The 18,130-nt window shown below is 52.5% G+C and overlaps 4 protein-coding genes across 4 annotated transcripts, besides 2 other annotated features; 2 read left to right on the top strand and 2 right to left on the bottom strand.

Annotated features, from left to right (window-relative positions):
• Window positions 1-1,084: 1,084 nt before the first annotated feature.
• efe (2-oxoglutarate-dependent ethylene/succinate-forming enzyme) lies at window positions 1,085-2,465 on the top strand (the record flags this gene model as incomplete). Its single annotated transcript, XM_037321736.1, has 3 exons — window positions 1,085-1,752; window positions 1,815-1,921; window positions 1,978-2,465. The coding sequence occupies 3 exons, from the start codon at window positions 1,085-1,087 to the stop codon at window positions 2,463-2,465; spliced, it is 1,263 nt and encodes a 420-aa protein (XP_037180303.1).
• Window positions 2,466-2,964: 499 nt separating this feature from the next.
• On the top strand, window positions 2,965-3,395 carry CGCA056_v006486 (UPF0235 protein C15orf40-like protein; the record flags this gene model as incomplete). The annotated part of the gene is made up of 2 exons (XM_037321735.1): window positions 2,965-3,168; window positions 3,249-3,395. The coding sequence occupies 2 exons, from the start codon at window positions 2,965-2,967 to the stop codon at window positions 3,393-3,395; spliced, it is 351 nt and encodes a 116-aa protein (XP_037180304.1).
• Window positions 3,396-5,640: 2,245 nt separating this feature from the next.
• Window positions 5,641-6,432, bottom strand: CGCA056_v006485 (uncharacterized protein; the record flags this gene model as incomplete). The annotated part of the gene is made up of 1 exon (XM_037321734.1): window positions 5,641-6,432. The coding sequence occupies one exon, from the start codon at window positions 6,430-6,432 to the stop codon at window positions 5,641-5,643; it is 792 nt and encodes a 263-aa protein (XP_037179410.1).
• A 7,310-nt stretch (window positions 6,433-13,742) lies between these two features.
• Window positions 13,743-13,762: a sequence feature (Short protein (CGCA056_v006484, KAF5521766.1) was converted to a misc_feature.).
• Window positions 13,763-13,827: 65 nt separating this feature from the next.
• Window positions 13,828-13,873: a sequence feature (Short protein (CGCA056_v006484, KAF5521766.1) was converted to a misc_feature.).
• A 183-nt stretch (window positions 13,874-14,056) lies between these two features.
• Window positions 14,057-16,200, bottom strand: SKN7 (Transcription factor SKN7; the record flags this gene model as incomplete). Its single annotated transcript, XM_037321733.1, has 7 exons — window positions 14,057-14,499; window positions 14,550-14,748; window positions 14,816-15,682; window positions 15,733-15,873; window positions 15,930-16,002; window positions 16,060-16,076; window positions 16,144-16,200. 7 exons carry the CDS (start codon window positions 16,198-16,200, stop codon window positions 14,057-14,059), a joined length of 1,797 nt encoding a protein of 598 aa, XP_037180307.1.
• Between the last annotated feature and the right edge of the window lie 1,930 nt (window positions 16,201-18,130).

Raw genomic sequence — 18,130 nt, 5'->3', positions numbered from 1 at the left:
ACCGGGGCGCGCCCCTTAGAAGCGATTAGGTATCAAAGTCTAAATACTAGTGGACCCCCTATTTGGTAACCTCAACAGTATCACTGCAGACTAAGACGCCGCGAAATGTGCTCCAGGGGTCCAGAATCTCGGCACGCCGCAAGTTGTCAACATGGACGCACTTGCCACATTCTGCCCAGCTTTCCAAGACAAGTCATTCCCAAGACTTGCGGCTTAATGCATCTGGAGCTTTGAGCACTTGCTGTTCTTGCTTGTTGACTCTTGATTCGTCCCCTGAGTCGTTGATATGACTGTGGCTCAACATCACTAGCTCGACTTCAAAATGAGAAGGACTGTATTTGATATTGCCAAGACCTCTTTTACCTTAGCTGACGGCAAACTGGCAACTTCAATGTCCGTCTACATCAAGCGTCGTCTTTGCATTCGCTTATGTACCGGTGGGATGATTTGTGTTGAATTGACCGACAAGTGTCCGTCCGTGGCAGGGACACTCTCCTGCAAGACTGCAGCAAGGGCTATTGTGCAATTGTAGTCCTCTTGACTCGAATCATGAGGAAGGTCGGTTGCAACAACGCAGTGGGCCTTTGCTCAACTCCATCGACTAGGTTCCACTCCCGCACGTCGACAACACGTTGAGCCCCTGACCCTGACCTAGCCAAGCATCGTCGTCTAAAAGGACTCTCTACGTCGGCTGCTTTACCTGGTACAGCACACAATGCCCGTCTTTACACGCTTGAAATCTCGGCAAGACCCAAAACATCGCCTCTTCAAGCCATACATCGTGAGAGATTTAACTTTGAGTATAAGAAATGAAGATACCTCGTCAATTCCGAGAAAAGTTAAAGCTGTATCCGAAGGCCCTGAGACAGTAACACTGCGTCTACAGCATGTGAATTGTAACCCCAAGGCCGCTTGGCGGTCATCACGGCCAGCCCTGGGACTTCTCCCCCCGGGTATAAAGACCTTGGTGACCAGAGAGGGAAGGAGTAGCCCGAGTCGAGCATCACACACCAAGCACTTCATTCATAGAATTACCTTATCCCACAGAGCATACGAAGATACCTGAGGACCACCACCATCCAAGATGTCAGCCATCTCAAAGACCCTCAGCAAGCTGGCCCGCGGGGCGCGGAAGCCGGCTGCCCTTACTCAGTCCCGGCCCTTGGCAACAGTTCAAGACAACAACCTCGCAAAGATGGCCGCCACGATGCCACCAGGCCACAAGGCGACAGTTGCCCAGCTCGAGACATTCACCCTCCCAGAACGCGTCACCGGCAGCAAAGGTGATATTGCCATGGGAAAGGCCCTCGTCGATGCCTGGCGCCGTGACGGTATCCTTCAAGTCTCCATGAACGACAAGCAGCAAGCCATCTTCAACGAGGCCACTGCTTCCAGCAAAGCTTTCTTCGCCAAGCCTCCCGCCGAGAAGGCTGCTTGTGTCGACTCTCAGAGCTATGCCGGCTACATCGCCTCCGGTGAGGAGATCACGGATGGCATTGCCGACTATTCTGAGATCTTCACCGTGACGAAGGACCTGGATCTTGCTGAGCCCCGTGTCCGCGCAAAGTGGCCCTGCCACGGCCCGGCCCCTTGGCCTGACTACGAGATGAAGCAGCCCATGACCACTTACATGGAGTACCTTGGTGAAAGTGGAGAGAAGCTTCTCCAGCTTACGGAGCTTGGTCTCAACGTCCCCGCCGGATCTTTGACCAACCTGACTGCCGACGGATGGCACCACATGCGTATCCTTAGGTGAGCCACACCCCACGATGGGTACCACTTTACTCCAAGAACATTTGCTGACTCGGTCACAGATTCCCTCCCACGCACAACACCAACGGCAAGGGCAAGGAGGGCCGTGGTATTGGTTCCCACACTGACTACGGTCTGCTCGTTATTGCCGCCCAGGACGACGTTGGTGGTAAGTTTATACAACCCGATGTATATCTCGCCACGACATTCTAACATGACTTGCAGGCCTCTTCATCCGCCCTCCCTATGATGGTGAGCACTACGCCAACTGGGAGAAGAGTGCGGCCGGCATGAAGGAAGACGATGAGAAGTGGCACTACGTCCCTCCCGTCCCCAACGTCTTCACCGTCTTCCCTGGCGACATCATGCAGTACATCACGAACTCCTATCTGCCCTCCACCCCCCACAAGGTCGGCCTGAACACTCGTGATCGCTTCGCCTTCGCCTACTTCCACGAGCCCAGCTTCCAGGCCGTCGCCAAGCCCCTTCCCGGCTACGACGTCGGTCAGTCTCCCAAGGAGGGCATCCACTACGGCACCCACTTCACAAACATGTTCCTCAGGAACTACCCTGAGAGAATCACCACCAAGAGAATGATGGCTGAGAACCGCCTCGCCAAGCTCCAGGATAAGGAGCTGCGCACCCTTCCTCCCAAGAAGGAGACTTACATCCCCAGCGTCGGGCGCCAGTCCCAACAGCAAGCTTCTTTGTAAACACTGAATTTCTTTTACTACTAGCGACTAGCGAAAACAGGTTGGAAAAGTCGAATCAAATGTCTAGCGGCGATGGAAATACCAGATTGAATCATGAACACAGACATTTCACTACTACATAGAGAATAAGACACATGAAGTCTCTGATTCCCTTCGACGTAATATGACGCAGTAAGTCAGGTAGTGAGAGGTTGCAGAGCAACACTTGAAGTTGGGGTTAAGCTTATTGATCGGCAAAGTTATGTCAACTATCACTGTCTTATCCCCCTCTGTTGGCGGTTTAATTTATTTGCACCTGAAACTGGGTCACATTCGTCAGTGGGCAGCAAGATGCATTCAAAGTTCTGACGGTGCTCGCTTGCAAGTACAGGCGCCAATAGCGTTCTTCGGAGGCCTGAGTTTAGGATTCGTCATCCAAACCCACCAACTTCCCCACAACCTGACCCACAACACCTCACTCAAACTTTACCTAGTTCGGGTCGTCAAATCACCTCACGCCATGGCGAGCACAGCAATTCGATTCGTCGCAGGAACCAAGAAATCTCCCCTTGGAACCCTCTACCTACAATGCCACGTTAAGCCGGGTGCGTCTCGAGTTCGCGAGGGCGTCACGGCCGTGACCGACGCGACCGTCGAGCTGTGCGTCTCAGCGCAGGCCCGAGAAGGCGAAGCGAACAAGGCAGTTCTGAAGCTGCTTAGTGAAGTAAGCAGATTATCCGGGCTTGTTTTCCAATGATTACTATAAATATGACTTTTTGATGAGATTGTGCTAACATAATCCAGGTCCTAGGACTTCCAAAGTCTGACCTGACCATCACTCAGGGGCTCAAGTCAAGAGACAAGACGGTCGCCGTTAGCAACGTGAAGGATGGCGATGGATTCACTACGATGATCCGAGAGAGACTTGCCCTGGCTGCTGAGGATGACTGAGACAAATGGACAGAGAAAACGAAACGATGAGATGAAGACAGATACCCAGACGGCGAACGATAATCCCAACATAGATGTCAATCCCAACATAGATATAGCGTCTTTCAATGGTGGCACGCACATTTCCCAGATCATTGGTTCCCAATATTGAAATTCGTGTTCTCCGGTTGGAATAGTTGCTAAATTTTCGTTGTCCTCGTCACAGAATGTCCAGCCTTTCTTCCACTTGGAGTTTACATTTAGATGTCAACCTTTTCAATTCCTGCCTGGTCACATTCTAAGACCATCTCGGGGCTTCGGGGCCTATCGCCTGTAAGACGGCTGTCTCCCAGTCACGCTTGCACTACCGTGACACCTTCCCATTTCCCTTTAGACTTTTTCATAATTTCACACAGCAGTTTACCGCCTGCGGGTAGCCGTATGACTCTGACAGAGACATTTACGATGAATCACGAAGGAAACTTCTAGCCGTGAAATCTCTAATTCGACAGCTATATGTACGGGTCAGTCATGCGGTTTGATGTGGGCGAACCCTGCGTTCAGATGTTGGCTTTTGAAACTTACTGTTATCCGTACCCCTTTGTTTTTAAGATCGTCGAAGAAATCCATTGTTCGAGGTATGCAATAAATTCCCCAATAAGTCCCATTTCTACAGTCGAGCAGGACATAGTTCGGTTCGTTTTTGACGTTTTCGTGCCGTACTTTGATTTCGTGTTTGAGAGATGCATAGTCTAGGTGTAACGACTTTAAGTTCGGTAACCGGGCCAGCGCGAGGAACTGTGTATGATTTATATCTATCCGTTCATCGGGATATTCCGCAGAAAATATGACTTTCTCGACATGGGCCCAGAGCCTCGAACACTCGGCGTTCGGTGCGTAAAGCGTAGTCCAAACCGCATCCTTATAGTGTCCCGGGTGTAAGAAGAAGGTGTCAATACGTGGGAAGACCCAGGTGAATGAATTTGGTATGTCTCGGCATGGAAGCTTAAAAGGGCGGAGAGCCTTTTCCGTTAGCTGGCGACAGTATTTGTTTATATGTAGGAGGTTTAGAAAATGTCTGAAACGATCTTTCGCTGTTTTCCTTGCCTCCCACTCCGACCAAGTGTCGATCAAGAATTGTGCGGGCGTGTCGCCCACATACTTGCGGCGTGTTATTTCCAGTGTCCAGGAAGCTGGCTTAGCGGAAGCCTTGGCCTGTTCAATGGCAAAGCCAATGATTTCCCACTTCAACTCATTTGGGAGATGTGGTGCGACCACCGCATCATCAGAGCGGAGCTCACTCTTGCTTGCCTCCTGTCCAAGATGTTGGGACACCGGCTCGAGGTCGTGGTTGTCCGCTTTTTGTCCAAGACGCTTTGGTCCTGACCTCTTATTGCGACTCTTGCGAGGCATCTAGACTTCGAATGGTTGATTGATTTAAGGCGTGTATGAAAACTGTATCGTGATCGGCAGGTTGCACAGATGGTCGTCAAAATCCTGTGCTGAGACTGTTCAAGCCAAGTAGCTGGGTATACATAATTGTATCGCTATCTCCGTTGTTTGGTACCTCAATGTCCACACTCATACTTTCGTTAGACTATGCTTTCAGCTAGAAATATACCTTTTTCTCCTCCAAGCTATTATCAAGGTACCTTGGAGATTGCTCAGACAGCACCTGGTTGGATATCCCAAAATTCACGAGGTCATAGTCTGAGGTCTTACTATATGGTTCGAAGATAGCAGAGCTTGGATTTTCAACTTCGTTTCACGCAAAGTATTCAGTTGAAAGCTTTTCTGAAAGTGTCCTCAAAGCAGACGGAGAGACTTTGTCTTAGCTCACCAACTTCTTTGCCTCCTTCATTGACATGGTAGTCAGCGGCAACGTGTGTACATGTTCCACAAAGCTGCATCACTTTGTACTATCTTCTAAGCATCGTTATACAGAATGTATCCAAGCATAGGTTCGGAGCCTATTGACATTCTGTTCAATCAGCTTTTTAAAACCTTGTGATAAATTAATAATGCGATATCTTTCACACTTTTAGTTGGTGGATTATGTGGTATCGGAGATTGCATGAAAATAGTATCCAGCGCTGAACAACCTTTTCATCTGCTTCAGAGTCTACCAAGCCGACCCAAGAGGTGGAAGAGGCATAGCCATGGGCTGGCCATCAGCCTGAATGACAATCGAAGTTCCAACTACGAGACAGTCCAACTCGCCGATTACGTCTTTGCTCATTACACAAGCATCCCTATCATCGTAATTTCACGTGTCATACGCAGCCGTCCACTCCTGGAGAATACCTCCCGCACCAACGCCACGTCGAGCAATGGGGGACGCGCGCTTCTTGGCTGCTGCCTCTGTTTCTCCGAAAATCGTCTTTTCCATCCACTGCATGACCCACGGGTCACTGGCCAGCTTGTCCTCAATGATCTGGGTCATTTCGGAAGTTCCCATCTCGGCGATGGTTCCCTCCACAGCGGCGGGAGCCAGACCTCCAAGGGCAGATCCGAGGACGGCACCAGCGAGAGCAAGAACTTCAACTCCCAACACTGCGTAGAGGACCGTCAAAAGCGGGTTCGCGCGGCCGCCTGATCCGATGACGATGCGGTTTGGGTCACCGGGCGAGTCCTGGGTGATGGTCCATTGCGATGCTGGCGGGTCTTCCAGCGTGATCTGGTAACTGGTGCCATCGACGTCCAGGCTGAACATCTTGGAGGAGTGCGACCCGATGCAGCCGTCAAAGAGGCCACCGTCAATCTCAGTTTGGAATGTGAGAAAGCTTGGGCTCAGGCTCTCATCAGGGTTGTAGGCGTCAAGGGTATGTTGTCCATCCATATTCGCCAAAGCCGACCCGATGTCGCCGATTTGCGTAACCTTTTTGTAGTAGTCTAAATAGTCTTGGTAGGTGCTAAAGTCAGAGCCAAAGGAGTCGGTGAGGCTTGTCGTTCTGTAGGCAGCGTAGTAGGAGATGAGGTCGTCTGTTGAGTAATCGCTAGGATCTTGGAGGCAATTAGACCCCAAATCCATGTCGACGGTGACTGGGACGTTGGCCATATTGATGATTGGCAGCATAACTTGCATTCCGGCTTCGCAGTATCGAGCCAAGGTCATCACAGTCACTAAAGTGACTAGTGAGGTGCGAGAAAGCGTCATTCTGGCAAAGATCTTGAGGATGTGCTGGTTTTGCCCGTGATGACTTTTGGTGTCAGAGTTATGGATTGAAGTGCCAAGAAAACGAACGTTGAAGCGAAGACAACGTGAGATTTTAATACTCGTGTGGTAGCCATGGAAAGCTCGCCTTTCTACCTAGTTCCGTCCATGAAAAAGCTTGATGCTCGGAGTTGAACACCTACCAGCAATTGCCGTCTGCTACCTAGAAGTCTGCCTGTCTTACATGCCAAGAACGGGTCTGGATGGTGCTCTTTCTTCAGGTCGGCACTTGCAAACAATGTCAGCTTATTGACTGTGCGTGGCCAAAAATGCCGCAAGCGGTTCACCAAATAAAGCCAACTCAGAAGGCGTTAGATTTTCTTTCTGGCGATTCCTACCTTGACCCACGCTTACCGAAGCCAATTACCGACTTCTTGGAACCAAATCCACGTGTGGCATAGCCTGCGCCTTTGGCTTGGCGAGGTTTGTGGCGCCACCTTCCCATCGGTCGGTGACAGCAGCGTGGTGGCTCAAGGGTGGCTGAAAACTTACCGCCCTCAATCTTCGCAGACATCAAGATAGTATGTCTAAAGAACCAGTTCTTGAGTATCTTGAAGAGCACTTCGCGGACGATGCCGGGAATGCGGTAGGCGGCAAGCAATCGCGCTCGAATCCTTCTTATTATTCGAAGGGCGCAACGGAACCAAGTGAAAGGTTATGTCGGAGGAGTGCGCGTAGAGAGGCCCCGAGATGGCTGGCTAGGCCTCGTATCATTTCTTTTGCCCGTCGCACGTGCCAGCTATCTACCTGCCACAATATCTCAGAAGCGGCGGTGACTCCCTTCCAGGTAGTACCATACATTTGACTCGTTCAGCCAGGCCCCAAGGCGACGGCAGTGACATTTCGGGCCCTTAATCAGCCGCTTAGATTGTAAGAGGAATGTTTACAGCTTGTGGTAAAATGCCAGTAGATTCCTGTATTGAAACTCCCTGCCAGCAACAGACGAAGTAGATCTGGGCTCAGGGAGTGGCTGGCGTTGCCTGGACCAGTCAATTGGGCATGAATTATAATATGAGAAGAACGCTCTCAACCAAACACGAGGTTGGGCAAACTTTGTGTGGTGTTATTTGAGACTTGGCGTTGGCCAGAACAGAAGCCATACTGGTGGCTTGAAGTTGGGGAATGTGGCGCTGCAGAGGTTATAGGAATGAATTTCATGCCACACTGTCTCATAAGACTTCATCGTGACCTACTACTGAAGGTCAGTGACAGATTGACAATGTCTTCAGGGCTCAAATCCCATATCCGATCTCATACATGTGTATCTGATAGGGTCTTTCACAGTGGACGATGCTTTATCATCCGATGACAGCCAGTAGGACTTGGGAGCATTCAGATTGGCCTCATTCTTCAATTAGTAGGTAATAGGGGAGCAAGTAAAATGAAGGTATGGCTACTCGAATGAGCCTGGAAGAACTTCATCAGACGCAAGTATGTCTCGTGGACTAAGCCCAAGGCAAAGTTCAGTCTACAAGCAAGTCACTGAACATAATTAAAAGCAATGCAAGACTTTTTGTGTGACGGAGATGACGGACAATTGCGAGGAAAGGGGAGAGTGTTAGGCATCTCACGATTTTCTTCCCGTGCGATGGGCAGCGAGGATCGACGCAAGGGGTCGGGCAGCCGACGGGGGAAAAAAGGATGCCCAACACACCCAGCGGACGAGATGCATGGCAAATGCAGCAGAAGTACAAATGCAGCTGGATATTCAAGTACACGAAGATTGGCCGGGCAGCCACATCTGTTCTCAGAGCGACGAGCCCATTCTCAAGGACGATGTGTTCACGTCTCGTCAAGTGGCAGTGACTACGGTGTACGTGAATGCGGAATACTGCAGGATTCGAGATAAAGTGATGTTTTAAAGAAGCCAGAAGAACTTTACAAGGCGATGCGGCAGAGTCCTGGTGATTCTTTGGTCAATCATCTCCGACGATTATGTGGATTAGGGATGGCTAAACAAGTTCATGTGAGGTGCGCCGGACATGGTTGGAGAGTGCTTCGCCATGTAAGCGATCTCGAGTCTTCCCAGTCATGACGATCTTCCGGGTGAATGCACATGCTTATAAGCCTTTCTCTGTTTAAGCGGTTCCCATTCTCCACGAGTAGTTACACCTCATGTTGGAGTCTTGATAACCACGCCGGGGATTCGAAGGATGGTGGAAACGTAGAGTGGTGGGGAGGTATAAAATGACTTCATGACAGCTTTCATTAGGCCTGAGAATAGAGACCACTACTGCGTAAAATGATCATATTTTGACCCACTGTGGCATTGATGCAGCTTTTGATATCCTTCTAATTGCAACGAGTGCCAGGCCTCGGTTGTAATCCAGTTGAGGCTGCTTTTCATGAGCTTCGCGGTGCTTTCTGAGTGCAGTCAAACGCAACGTTCTTGTATAATGGAGTTATATTATCTGTCATGGTCCAATATAACGGTCCAGGGTGCAAGTTCATCAATAGGTGATGAAAAGGTATTAAAGTGTTTAGAGTACATCCAAGGTACACGCACAGGAACATGTAGACCAACATCTGTGTGCACACTTGATGTAGTGCTTTGCAATCCAACATCCAACGTCCTCAGAAAACGAAACAGTAGGCTCCGTGTCGTACGATTGCTAGACGGGACAGGACGTTTTGGGCTTCACTTCCCCCAACCTGAGCGCGCGCGTACCGTGCATCCATTTGACACCCAATAAGTAATAACATCAAAAGGTGCTTCAACCTTAGGTGCGAAGAATTCCAAAACTTTGTAGCCAATGTAAATTATGTGCCGGATATCTCTTCAATTACTGGCTGGGTGTAGAATGGCGTGATTCCTCAAAAGTGTGTACGTCATTTTAGAACCTGAGGATTGGCAGAACGATTGAGCATGATTGATTGAAATCCCGCTACAGTCCCGAGCATGGACGAGGAAAACCTTCATCATATGACCGGAGCCGACATCAACCCCCCCAAGAAAAGGTTCGTCGATGTCGCGTAGACCATTATCAAACTATAGTCATGAGATTTTCCCCAGTAGGATTATGCTTAACTCCATTGCCCCTATCTACTGCCAAGATCGCGGAGTAAAACGTCTTATTTTCCTACCACTGCACTAGCCCTTCACTCTCAGCCAGACGCGAGGACCGTTGACTCACAGTAGCCAGCCCCCCTTCGAAAGTCTTCAGCCGCACGCACAGCAACGGGGAAATCTGGCGGGACTTGTCCCGTTATACGAAGTCCGACCCAATCACTACTGGAAGGGAGAGTGTCGGGTTTTCTTCATTGGGCTTCCGTGTCCCAAAAACATGCCCCTCAAAATGTCTTTCCAACGCTGGAAGATTTGACGCCATCGCATGACTACCAAACCACGTAACGGTCGAAGGCGCTTTTCAAAATGGCATGCTCGGGCTGAGAGGTGTGAAAAGGGGGGCAAGAAATGCATGATTTATTGCCGAGTCTTGGAAAAGGCGTCGCCTGATGACGTCTGAGACTCACTTGGAGAACTTGGTGTGCATGTTCAGGACGGCGATACCTGTGACTCTTCTGAAGGCTCTCACGAAGCCGATCACCCGGATGAACACCAAAATCTCACCGACCCAGGAGAAGGAGAATTCGAGACCGATTCAGTGAGACGTACGCGTAACCTGGCCACAAACATCACGCAATTCTTCAATACCTCAACGCCTCAGTCCCCCCCTTACCGGGAATCACCAAGAAAACCGGAAGCAAACATGTAGCCAAGATAGCACAAACCCCATCACTGCATCTCTCACGATGTGACACGAACGTTCCAGACCTATGTGACCAAAAAGGGCGAAAAAAGCAAACACCGTCGCCCGTGTCTCGCAAACCGTCAAAACCTATCCGTACCATTGCCGGCAATGCCATCCATCCCACCCCAAAGCACGTCTTCTCCTGTCTACCGCATCCTCCTTTCTTTTTTCCCCATCCACAGAGGTCGTTTTTACATCGGGAATACCCATAGCTCACGTGGATGGTGGATACAAACCGCTCATTGGGGGCCCAACAGGCATAGGTAGACTGGACAAAGTTGGGCAGATTTCCCTCTCGGCTGGCCTTACACTTCGGGAGCCCCGTTCAGCTAGCCATGTGTCGAGACATGAGTGATCGTCGTTTCGGTCACATCTTTTCAGGATGCTGGGACTCCGCGCGGGATGAGGGGACTAAGGCAGGTAGGGGCCGGTGAAGACATTCAGCTCGCAGGCGTGGTATGATATGGAAGACGGGATGAGGCAAGGGACAGGACAATGGGCTGATAGCCACTCCCCCTCCATCACGGGAAGAAAGATAATGGATGGCAAAGCAAATAGCAAGTACTGAGCAAACATGGGAATTGAATGAATGAGGGGGGAGGTCTCGGGCCGAGACCCTTCATTGCGCCCTTCCTCGCTTCCGAATATCTCTGGCACACCCTGGAAGTGCAAAAAGAAACACTTTCGTCCCTCGTGGTGTCTTCGCCCGTCCCAAGCTTTCCCATCCTAATCAATCATCACATCATCCGAAGAATGTAGACCGGACTTCCAGATCGAGATCTTCGCCCCCGAGGATCCCATCCTTCTTCACGTTATTTCGGTCAATTGCCCATGCCGACACGCATACGTGTTCGCTTTTGGAGAAGCCTTCCCAACGTCGGATCGCTTGTTTGGGATGCATGAAGAAAGAAAGAGGCACTCAACGAGGGAAATGGGTATTTCAATCCCCATTTTCCCTTCCTTCTTTGCCAGGTGCAGTGTGACTTGCCGACACGGGTAGTTGCGACCATCTCGCATCAAGGCCTCCCCAACGATCCGAATCTAGACCCGGTCCACGGCCAGCACCAGCCAGTCATCTTTCACCCTTTAGGCAGGACCTCTTAGCCAACGGTCTAGAGTGCAAAAGAGCAGACCACTTCTCTTTCCACAGACTCATCTCGACTTTCCTCATTTGCCTCCGATGCAATCACACCCACCAGGTCCGTCGGTTCCGAACTGTTCATTGCCCTCATTTACGACGACGACACAGCCGCTCCTCTTCCACGATGAACAACAACTGTGCCACTTCCGTCTCCCTCGCAAAGGTGAGCTTCCATTCTCGATCGTTGGATGACCATCCAGAGCTTTGCATCAGCAGATGACCCCCCTGGGCTCCGGAATTTGGGCGACAAGGATCTCAATGGACCAGACCTTCTCCACAGCAGGCATGCACACTACGTCGGTGGTGTTATCGAAGAGCCTCGCCCGTCGCTAGCCAACATGGCTTCTTCCGAGCGCTTAATTGTCTATCAGGCACGCACGACACGTCGATAGGGTCATCTCCGTCGAACCTTTCTGAGTACCCAGCGACAAGTCCCCTACGTCGAGTCGCAGACCCTGGCAGAAGCAGGGCCTGGACACAAGAACAGTGCCTATGTGCCGCATCCCCCTCGACTTTCAATGCGGTGTCTACAACACCAGCGGCATGATCCGGGATGGTATCTTGCTGAACGACTTCCCTGAACTTCGAACTGCCTCGTGCCAGCATCTTGCCCGACAAGTCGATCCTGTCCGCTGCCGCCAAAAAACCTCACTTCAGAGGAACCAGTCGCGAGCGGTCACAAACTCCTGACTGCTGCCCTCCTTCATCTCCGCTGGCCACAGTCACTGGGACTAGACCCGAATGGCGAGGCCTGTCTTGATATGTAAGTCCCATCTCGTCCCATCAGCCCCCATATGCATCCAGCATCCATCACTAACACAACATGCCAAGACCACCACCCGCCAACCTCTTACGCAGTAACCACCTGACGTTACCTACCACCGTCGCCTTATTCCCGCCCAGACTACCAAACTCCAAGAGTCCAGCCCATCGTAGCCCTCAAAAAGGGCCGCTTGTGCTGCAAGGACGTTTGGCTAGAGCAGCCTGGCCCATGCGCCCTGGCTTTCCTCGTCCCAATTCTGGCCGACGTTGCCTTAAACTCTGCAGACCTCCCACATCAGATGGACGCAGACGAACACCCTTCTGGCCTTCCTCTCTCCCATCTTTTCCCCCGGACGAGTCTGCCTGCTTTGCACAGACGTGAGATCTGTTCCATGACATCAACAGATTTCTCACGTCTCAACTCAAAAACTCCACACCTTCCATGCGCGAAACCCATCGATGGAACCTTACTCGCGGTACAAAACGGTAGCCCTACGAAAATTCCGCCCTCAGAAACACGTTGCTGCTCGCCCCGACTTCCGAATGGTAGCAAACGAGCATCCTCGGTGGGACCAAATTTCTCCTTCCCGCGGGGCGCAGCACAGAAGGCCCCTTCGGACGAAAATCCCCGAGGGAAATCAGAAAACGACAAACTCACGCGCGTGGTACCGTTGAGGTGAATCCCAGAGTTCTAGGCCCTTCCGGACTGCCTTGGCAGGGACCCCGGCCACATCAGACCACCGGGCGCCACACTGTTGTGGTCCAGACCTCAATCGACCGCTCTTGAGTGCGGGGGGTCCCAGGCCTCAACGCTACACACACCAAACATTACGGACCCATCCAGGCCCCTTTCCCTTCCAAGCCGCTGTCCATTGGCACTCACTCACCACCCGTACGGTTTTGCTATGCTGCGGCGCTGCGCGTTGTCCTGCAACTGCGCCTCTACCCGCAAGGGTTCAGGGTCCTGGGTCACCCGAGATCTGTATGACAACCCCGGGCCTTGCAGACGCATGCCGGGTGGAGGGCTAGAAAGAACACTGGAGAGGCTTACGAAAGCTCAGAAGGGTACCTACGGATACTCAGCTGGCAGGTGGTGCACCTCTGACTCCTCACTCTGCTGCGCCTTTATCAATGCCGGAAAGCTGGCCGGCAGGGCAGGGAATCACTGGCGAACCTACGTCCGGGCGTCCCGCTGACCATCCCGTACGTCCACATCATAAGCATCGCATCCTGCTGTGGTCCACATCGGGTCATCTAACGAGCAAGTTTTCATACGCAGCGAAGGTAGGTATATATATATTCGTGACCAGGAGTTGATTCTCTTCCTAGATGGCAGCATATGGTTTTCCAAATTCGCCGTACACATCCCTTACAGGTTCTGAACCGCGAACCCAAAACTTTCCCCCAACGCCGATCACGGAGTCTGTTGGCCGCAAAGGCTTCTGTGCCTCATTGGCCATGATATCTGGTCATCATCTATGCTAGAGTCGACCGGCGACATGCCCTGTCGGTGGACATCGTCAGTCGCCATCCATGTCGACGAACTTTTGGATCATGCGCCAACTTTACTTCCTCCTCTTACAGTTCATCGCTTTGTCGCTCTGCACTACTGCCGACCCTTTGGGTATAGTAATCTGGAAAGAACCTCCGAGAACCTCGACCTGTCGACTGTCTCCTCGACACAGTCAGAGTCCCATGTGTAGTGGAAATGGGTCAAGCCGTCCGACCCCAATCAGCGACAACACAAACGGTGCGATTGTGCTGGCGCGAACTTGGGGGGAACGCAGTTTGATGTTTAAACAGTTGTGGTATGTTAGGCATATCCGCCTTGTGGACCGTACAGCCTTTGCCTCTTTTCTGGGCGATCATCCATGTGGTCTGGTACTCGATGCTGCATGCCTGGAGGCATGTTTTGGAAGTTTGGGCGTTGCGCAGATGTTGGAGTTATCACCATTTGCGCCGTGTTGCCTAGTGGGTAACCAGTCTCAATGTTGGTGACGTTGGGTGATGGCTGGTGAATTTGACCAGGCGAGTGCCACGAAGTAGTTGTCGCTGGCGATTGACTAGGAGTCGAGTCGAACTTAACACCGGGGTTCATTGCAGGCACGCTCATGTTGGCGGCGTGCAGCTGAGCAGCCCCGTGCCCAACAGCGAGATCGTCCTGAGGCGCATCCTTGAGAAGGTGTGCCACATGCTTGCGGAGGATTCGCAACATGCCATCTTTGGTGAAGGGTTTCGCCAGAACATCATTCAGGCCTGTGAAAACGTCAATGCTTGCTCCAATACGTTCTGTCAAGAAAACTTACTCCAATTGAAATAGTGGCTAATGTCTTCAGGGCGAATATTGGAGGTCATGGCGACGACAGGGACATCAGGGTGCACCTCACGGATCAGCTGCGTCGCAGACACACCGTCCATCTGAGGCATGACGATATCCATGAAGATGAGATCATAGTGTCCGGATGGCACCTCCTTACACTTGTTGACGGCGTCGATGCCGTTTTCCTAGGCGACTGTCAGCTGCTAGCACTTCATACCTCTACGGAGCAGAGCATATGCAATCTCAACGTACAGCAATCTCGACGATACACTCCATCTGCGTCAAAAACTTGGAACCGATTCTCGAACACGTCCGGTCGTCTTCGACGAGGTACACCCTCGGCTTCTTGCGTCCCCAAAGTCCCTTGTCGTTCGAAGGCGGGCGCGGGGGTGCGACGGCGGCTGGAGCTGGTGTGGCCGGGCCGGGCTCAGGCTTGACAACCGGGTTCTGGAACTCATTCATTGGCAAGGAGTTCAGAGTGTAAGGGATATTGTTGAAGTGGTCTTGGGACAGCGGATCGATGCCTACATTCTCGCCCACAGGATAGACAAGATGACGCATGTTCAGGTGCTCGGCGGCCATCATGGGCGGCATGCCGGTAGAGCCAGCCTGGAACATGAGGCCAGAGGCGGAGTCTGGCGGAGAGCTCTGCGCGTACATGCCGTTGAGTCTTTCAAGCTCTTGGTTTATTGCAGGGTTCGTCTGCACACTGGAGAGAAGTTCTCTTGCTCGTCGCAACTCGGGGGCATGCTCGTCGACAGCGCCGCCATTCATATGCGGGTTTTGGTAACGGGCGCCTCTCATCCTGTCATCAGCATGCCCCATGTAATTGAGCAGCTCATGTTGCGCCTGCCTCTGAGCATCAATTATCTTGTGCATGGCGGAGACATCAGCGATAAGGGTCTTGTTGGTGCGTTGTATCTCGATGACCTGTTCTTGTAGCGCCTGCACCTGCTGCTGTTGCGCGAACAGGGTCTCCTGGAGCAGGTTGATGGATTGGTTAGTTGTGAACTGGTCCTCCGTCTGCTGTGTTTTTCTTTGTGCGGGAGCCTTTCGTCTGATATTGTCTAGGTTATCTTTCCTGTCAGCCCGGAAGGCCGAGTGTTTGAATTCCCAGGCCTGGAAATGAGCTTAGCTTCAAGGACCGCGTGATGTGTCGTGCTCCCTACCTGCTTGCCGTATGGCGACTCGTTGTTCTCGTCGTTGCGCCGCAGCTTATGGAAGTCGTACTTGTTCAGCTGTCGGACAAAGCTAGAGAAGTTGCTGTGCTTGAAATGTTTCGGCAAGATGTCGTTGGTGAACTTGTCGGTCTACAAGAAGGTTAGCCTATTGTTGCCCTCCATCCCTGCGTACGACTGTCGCGCACCTCCAGAATGACAAATGTGTCGCCTTCGTTTCCCCATCTCACAATATTCGAATAGGCCGGATCTTCCAACATTCTGTTACACATGTCAACCACGGGTCAATATTGGTGCGCGTCGAAGGGGTAGCCGAACTTGTAGAGTTTGCGAACCTGCGCGCAGGAAGTTAGCTTGGTGGATCGCACTCAAATCAGAGACGAAGTCAGGCCATGGACTCACAAAATCGCTGGAGTTGCTGCCGCCGCCTTGGGCGGCAACGCTGTCAGGTTCGGGCATGATGGGCGCCGAGGGAGGGGGGAAGCAGTCGTCGAGAGGATGTGTGTCTGTCTCCGGTGCTTGGGGACGGGTGACGATGGAAGATTTGGAGTTTTAGGAGGACCGGTCGATCTCGAAGGCCTAGACTTGGTTCTCGAAGTTGCAAGACGGAGCAACGGTCCGCTTGATAGGAATTCTTGGTCGTTCAGTCGAAAAGAAAGGTACAATCGTCAGAGGGTGTCGAGTCCAGAAGGGTCCAGGGATTTGGAATCGAAGCTGGCGAGAGGGCAGGGCAATCTCCACCGAAGCTTTGGCAGCAATGCGGTCGTATCCGGTTGCGGTCTCTGGCGGGAATGGAAGCTAGAGGATAGTAAGGGATCTAAGACAGTAGAGGCCGTGAGAAAAACATGCAGCCGGTAAATCGTGGAATTGGGCCGATCGATGCAGAGCGCTAGAACCGAGTGAAGGGACGGCGGGCTCGAGTGTAGAAGGAGTTGAAGGCTCAATTGGGCGAAAGGTGAGGTTTCGTGGAGGTCAAGAGACAAGATCTTAGAAACTGGGAACTGGCGCAGGGCACACAGAACAGAGATGGATGGCTGACCCGACGTGGAGCAGGCTTACTAGACCTGGTGCTGGGATTGCTGGATTGGTGCAGGTGCAAGTTCGCTCTCTGGGCTGGCTGGTGGTGGTGCTGCTGGAGCGGTGCTGAGCTGGTCCTGGTTCGTACAGACTGGACCCGGCCGCCGAGGGAGAGGGAGGTACGGGGACGGACGGGGGTCAAGGGGGGAGGGGTGTGGGTGACTTGGGAGACTTGAGTGACTTGGGTGGCCCGACAGGGAATGGGGTTGAATTGGATTTGGCGGCCTGCTGTTGGACGAGAGAGGAGGAGAGGAGGAGAGGAGACGGGGGATGAGGTGTGCGTGTGAGTTGTGTGACGGTGCGGTGCTGTGCTGTGCTGTGCTGTGCTGTGTGCTTGCTGCGTTCTGTGTGGATGATGGTGGATGGATGTTGCTTTGCTGGTTCTGCTTGGTGATGGGGTACTTTGTACTTTGATCTAGCGCTGGGCGGCGGCGCGTGAACTGGTACCGGTTCCCATTGGGTGGTGGTGGTGTTGGTGCTGATGCTGGCGCTGGTGTTGCCGTTCGCGCTCGTACTGCCGCAGCCGCAGCCGCTGGCGTCGTCGTCGATGTTATCGCCTTTGCCTGCCCGGTTCTTGGGTGCTGCTACTGCTCAGGCTCAGAAAGCAGAACGAATGCGAGGCAGCAGGGAAGAATTCAACCCTGGCGATTCGCGTGATGCAGGGCACAGGTGAGTGTTGTCGGAGATGGATGCTGGGGACTGTGGGCGGATGCGAGGCGCAAATGCAATACGACAACGATGAGAATCGCGAATTGGAAAACAGTGGGCGGAAAGCGAGAGCCGAAGGCTATCGGGAGAAGTGCCGCTGGATAGGTGTCTTGTCTATCGCAGCCTGGCAGGTCACACACAGATACTGAGTAATGAGTGAGGAGGATGAGGAGGGAGTTAGGAGCCGTCGGGTCGGCTGGACGAGAAGGGAAACACGGTGGAGGGAGGGATGGGAATTCGTATGTTGGAATTTGCAGTGCTGCAGCCTTTGAGTGCCCGTGGAACAGTCTGCGAGATGCGAATTTGCCCCGATGCCTGTTCCTGGTTCGCGCCTGTAGCGTATTGGGGGCTCCAAAACGGGAGATGGAATGGGATTTCTTAGATTGATGAAAATGGGGGCGACCGGGACTGGGGCCCTGGGGGAGACGTGACGGCCGAGTCGCCAGGCAAGGTAAGGTACCTCAGGTAGGTTCGCTTCCTCCCACTCTCTCGGGCGCTGGAGGGCGGGAGGTTTCTGCCTCGCCGATTGAGTGAGGTTCAGACTTCCGCGGGGGGGCAAGGCAAGCAGGGCAGGCTGTCGTGCTGGGTGCTGGGTGCTAGGTGC

The sequence above is a fragment of the Colletotrichum aenigma genome (genome assembly GCF_013390185.1).
Source record: "Colletotrichum aenigma strain Cg56 chromosome Unknown KSG_Cg56_contig04, whole genome shotgun sequence".
Classification (NCBI taxonomy): Eukaryota; Fungi; Ascomycota; class Sordariomycetes; order Glomerellales; family Glomerellaceae; genus Colletotrichum; species Colletotrichum aenigma.
Note: the sequence above shows the minus strand (reverse complement) of the source record. Positions and strands in the feature narration are given on the sequence as shown.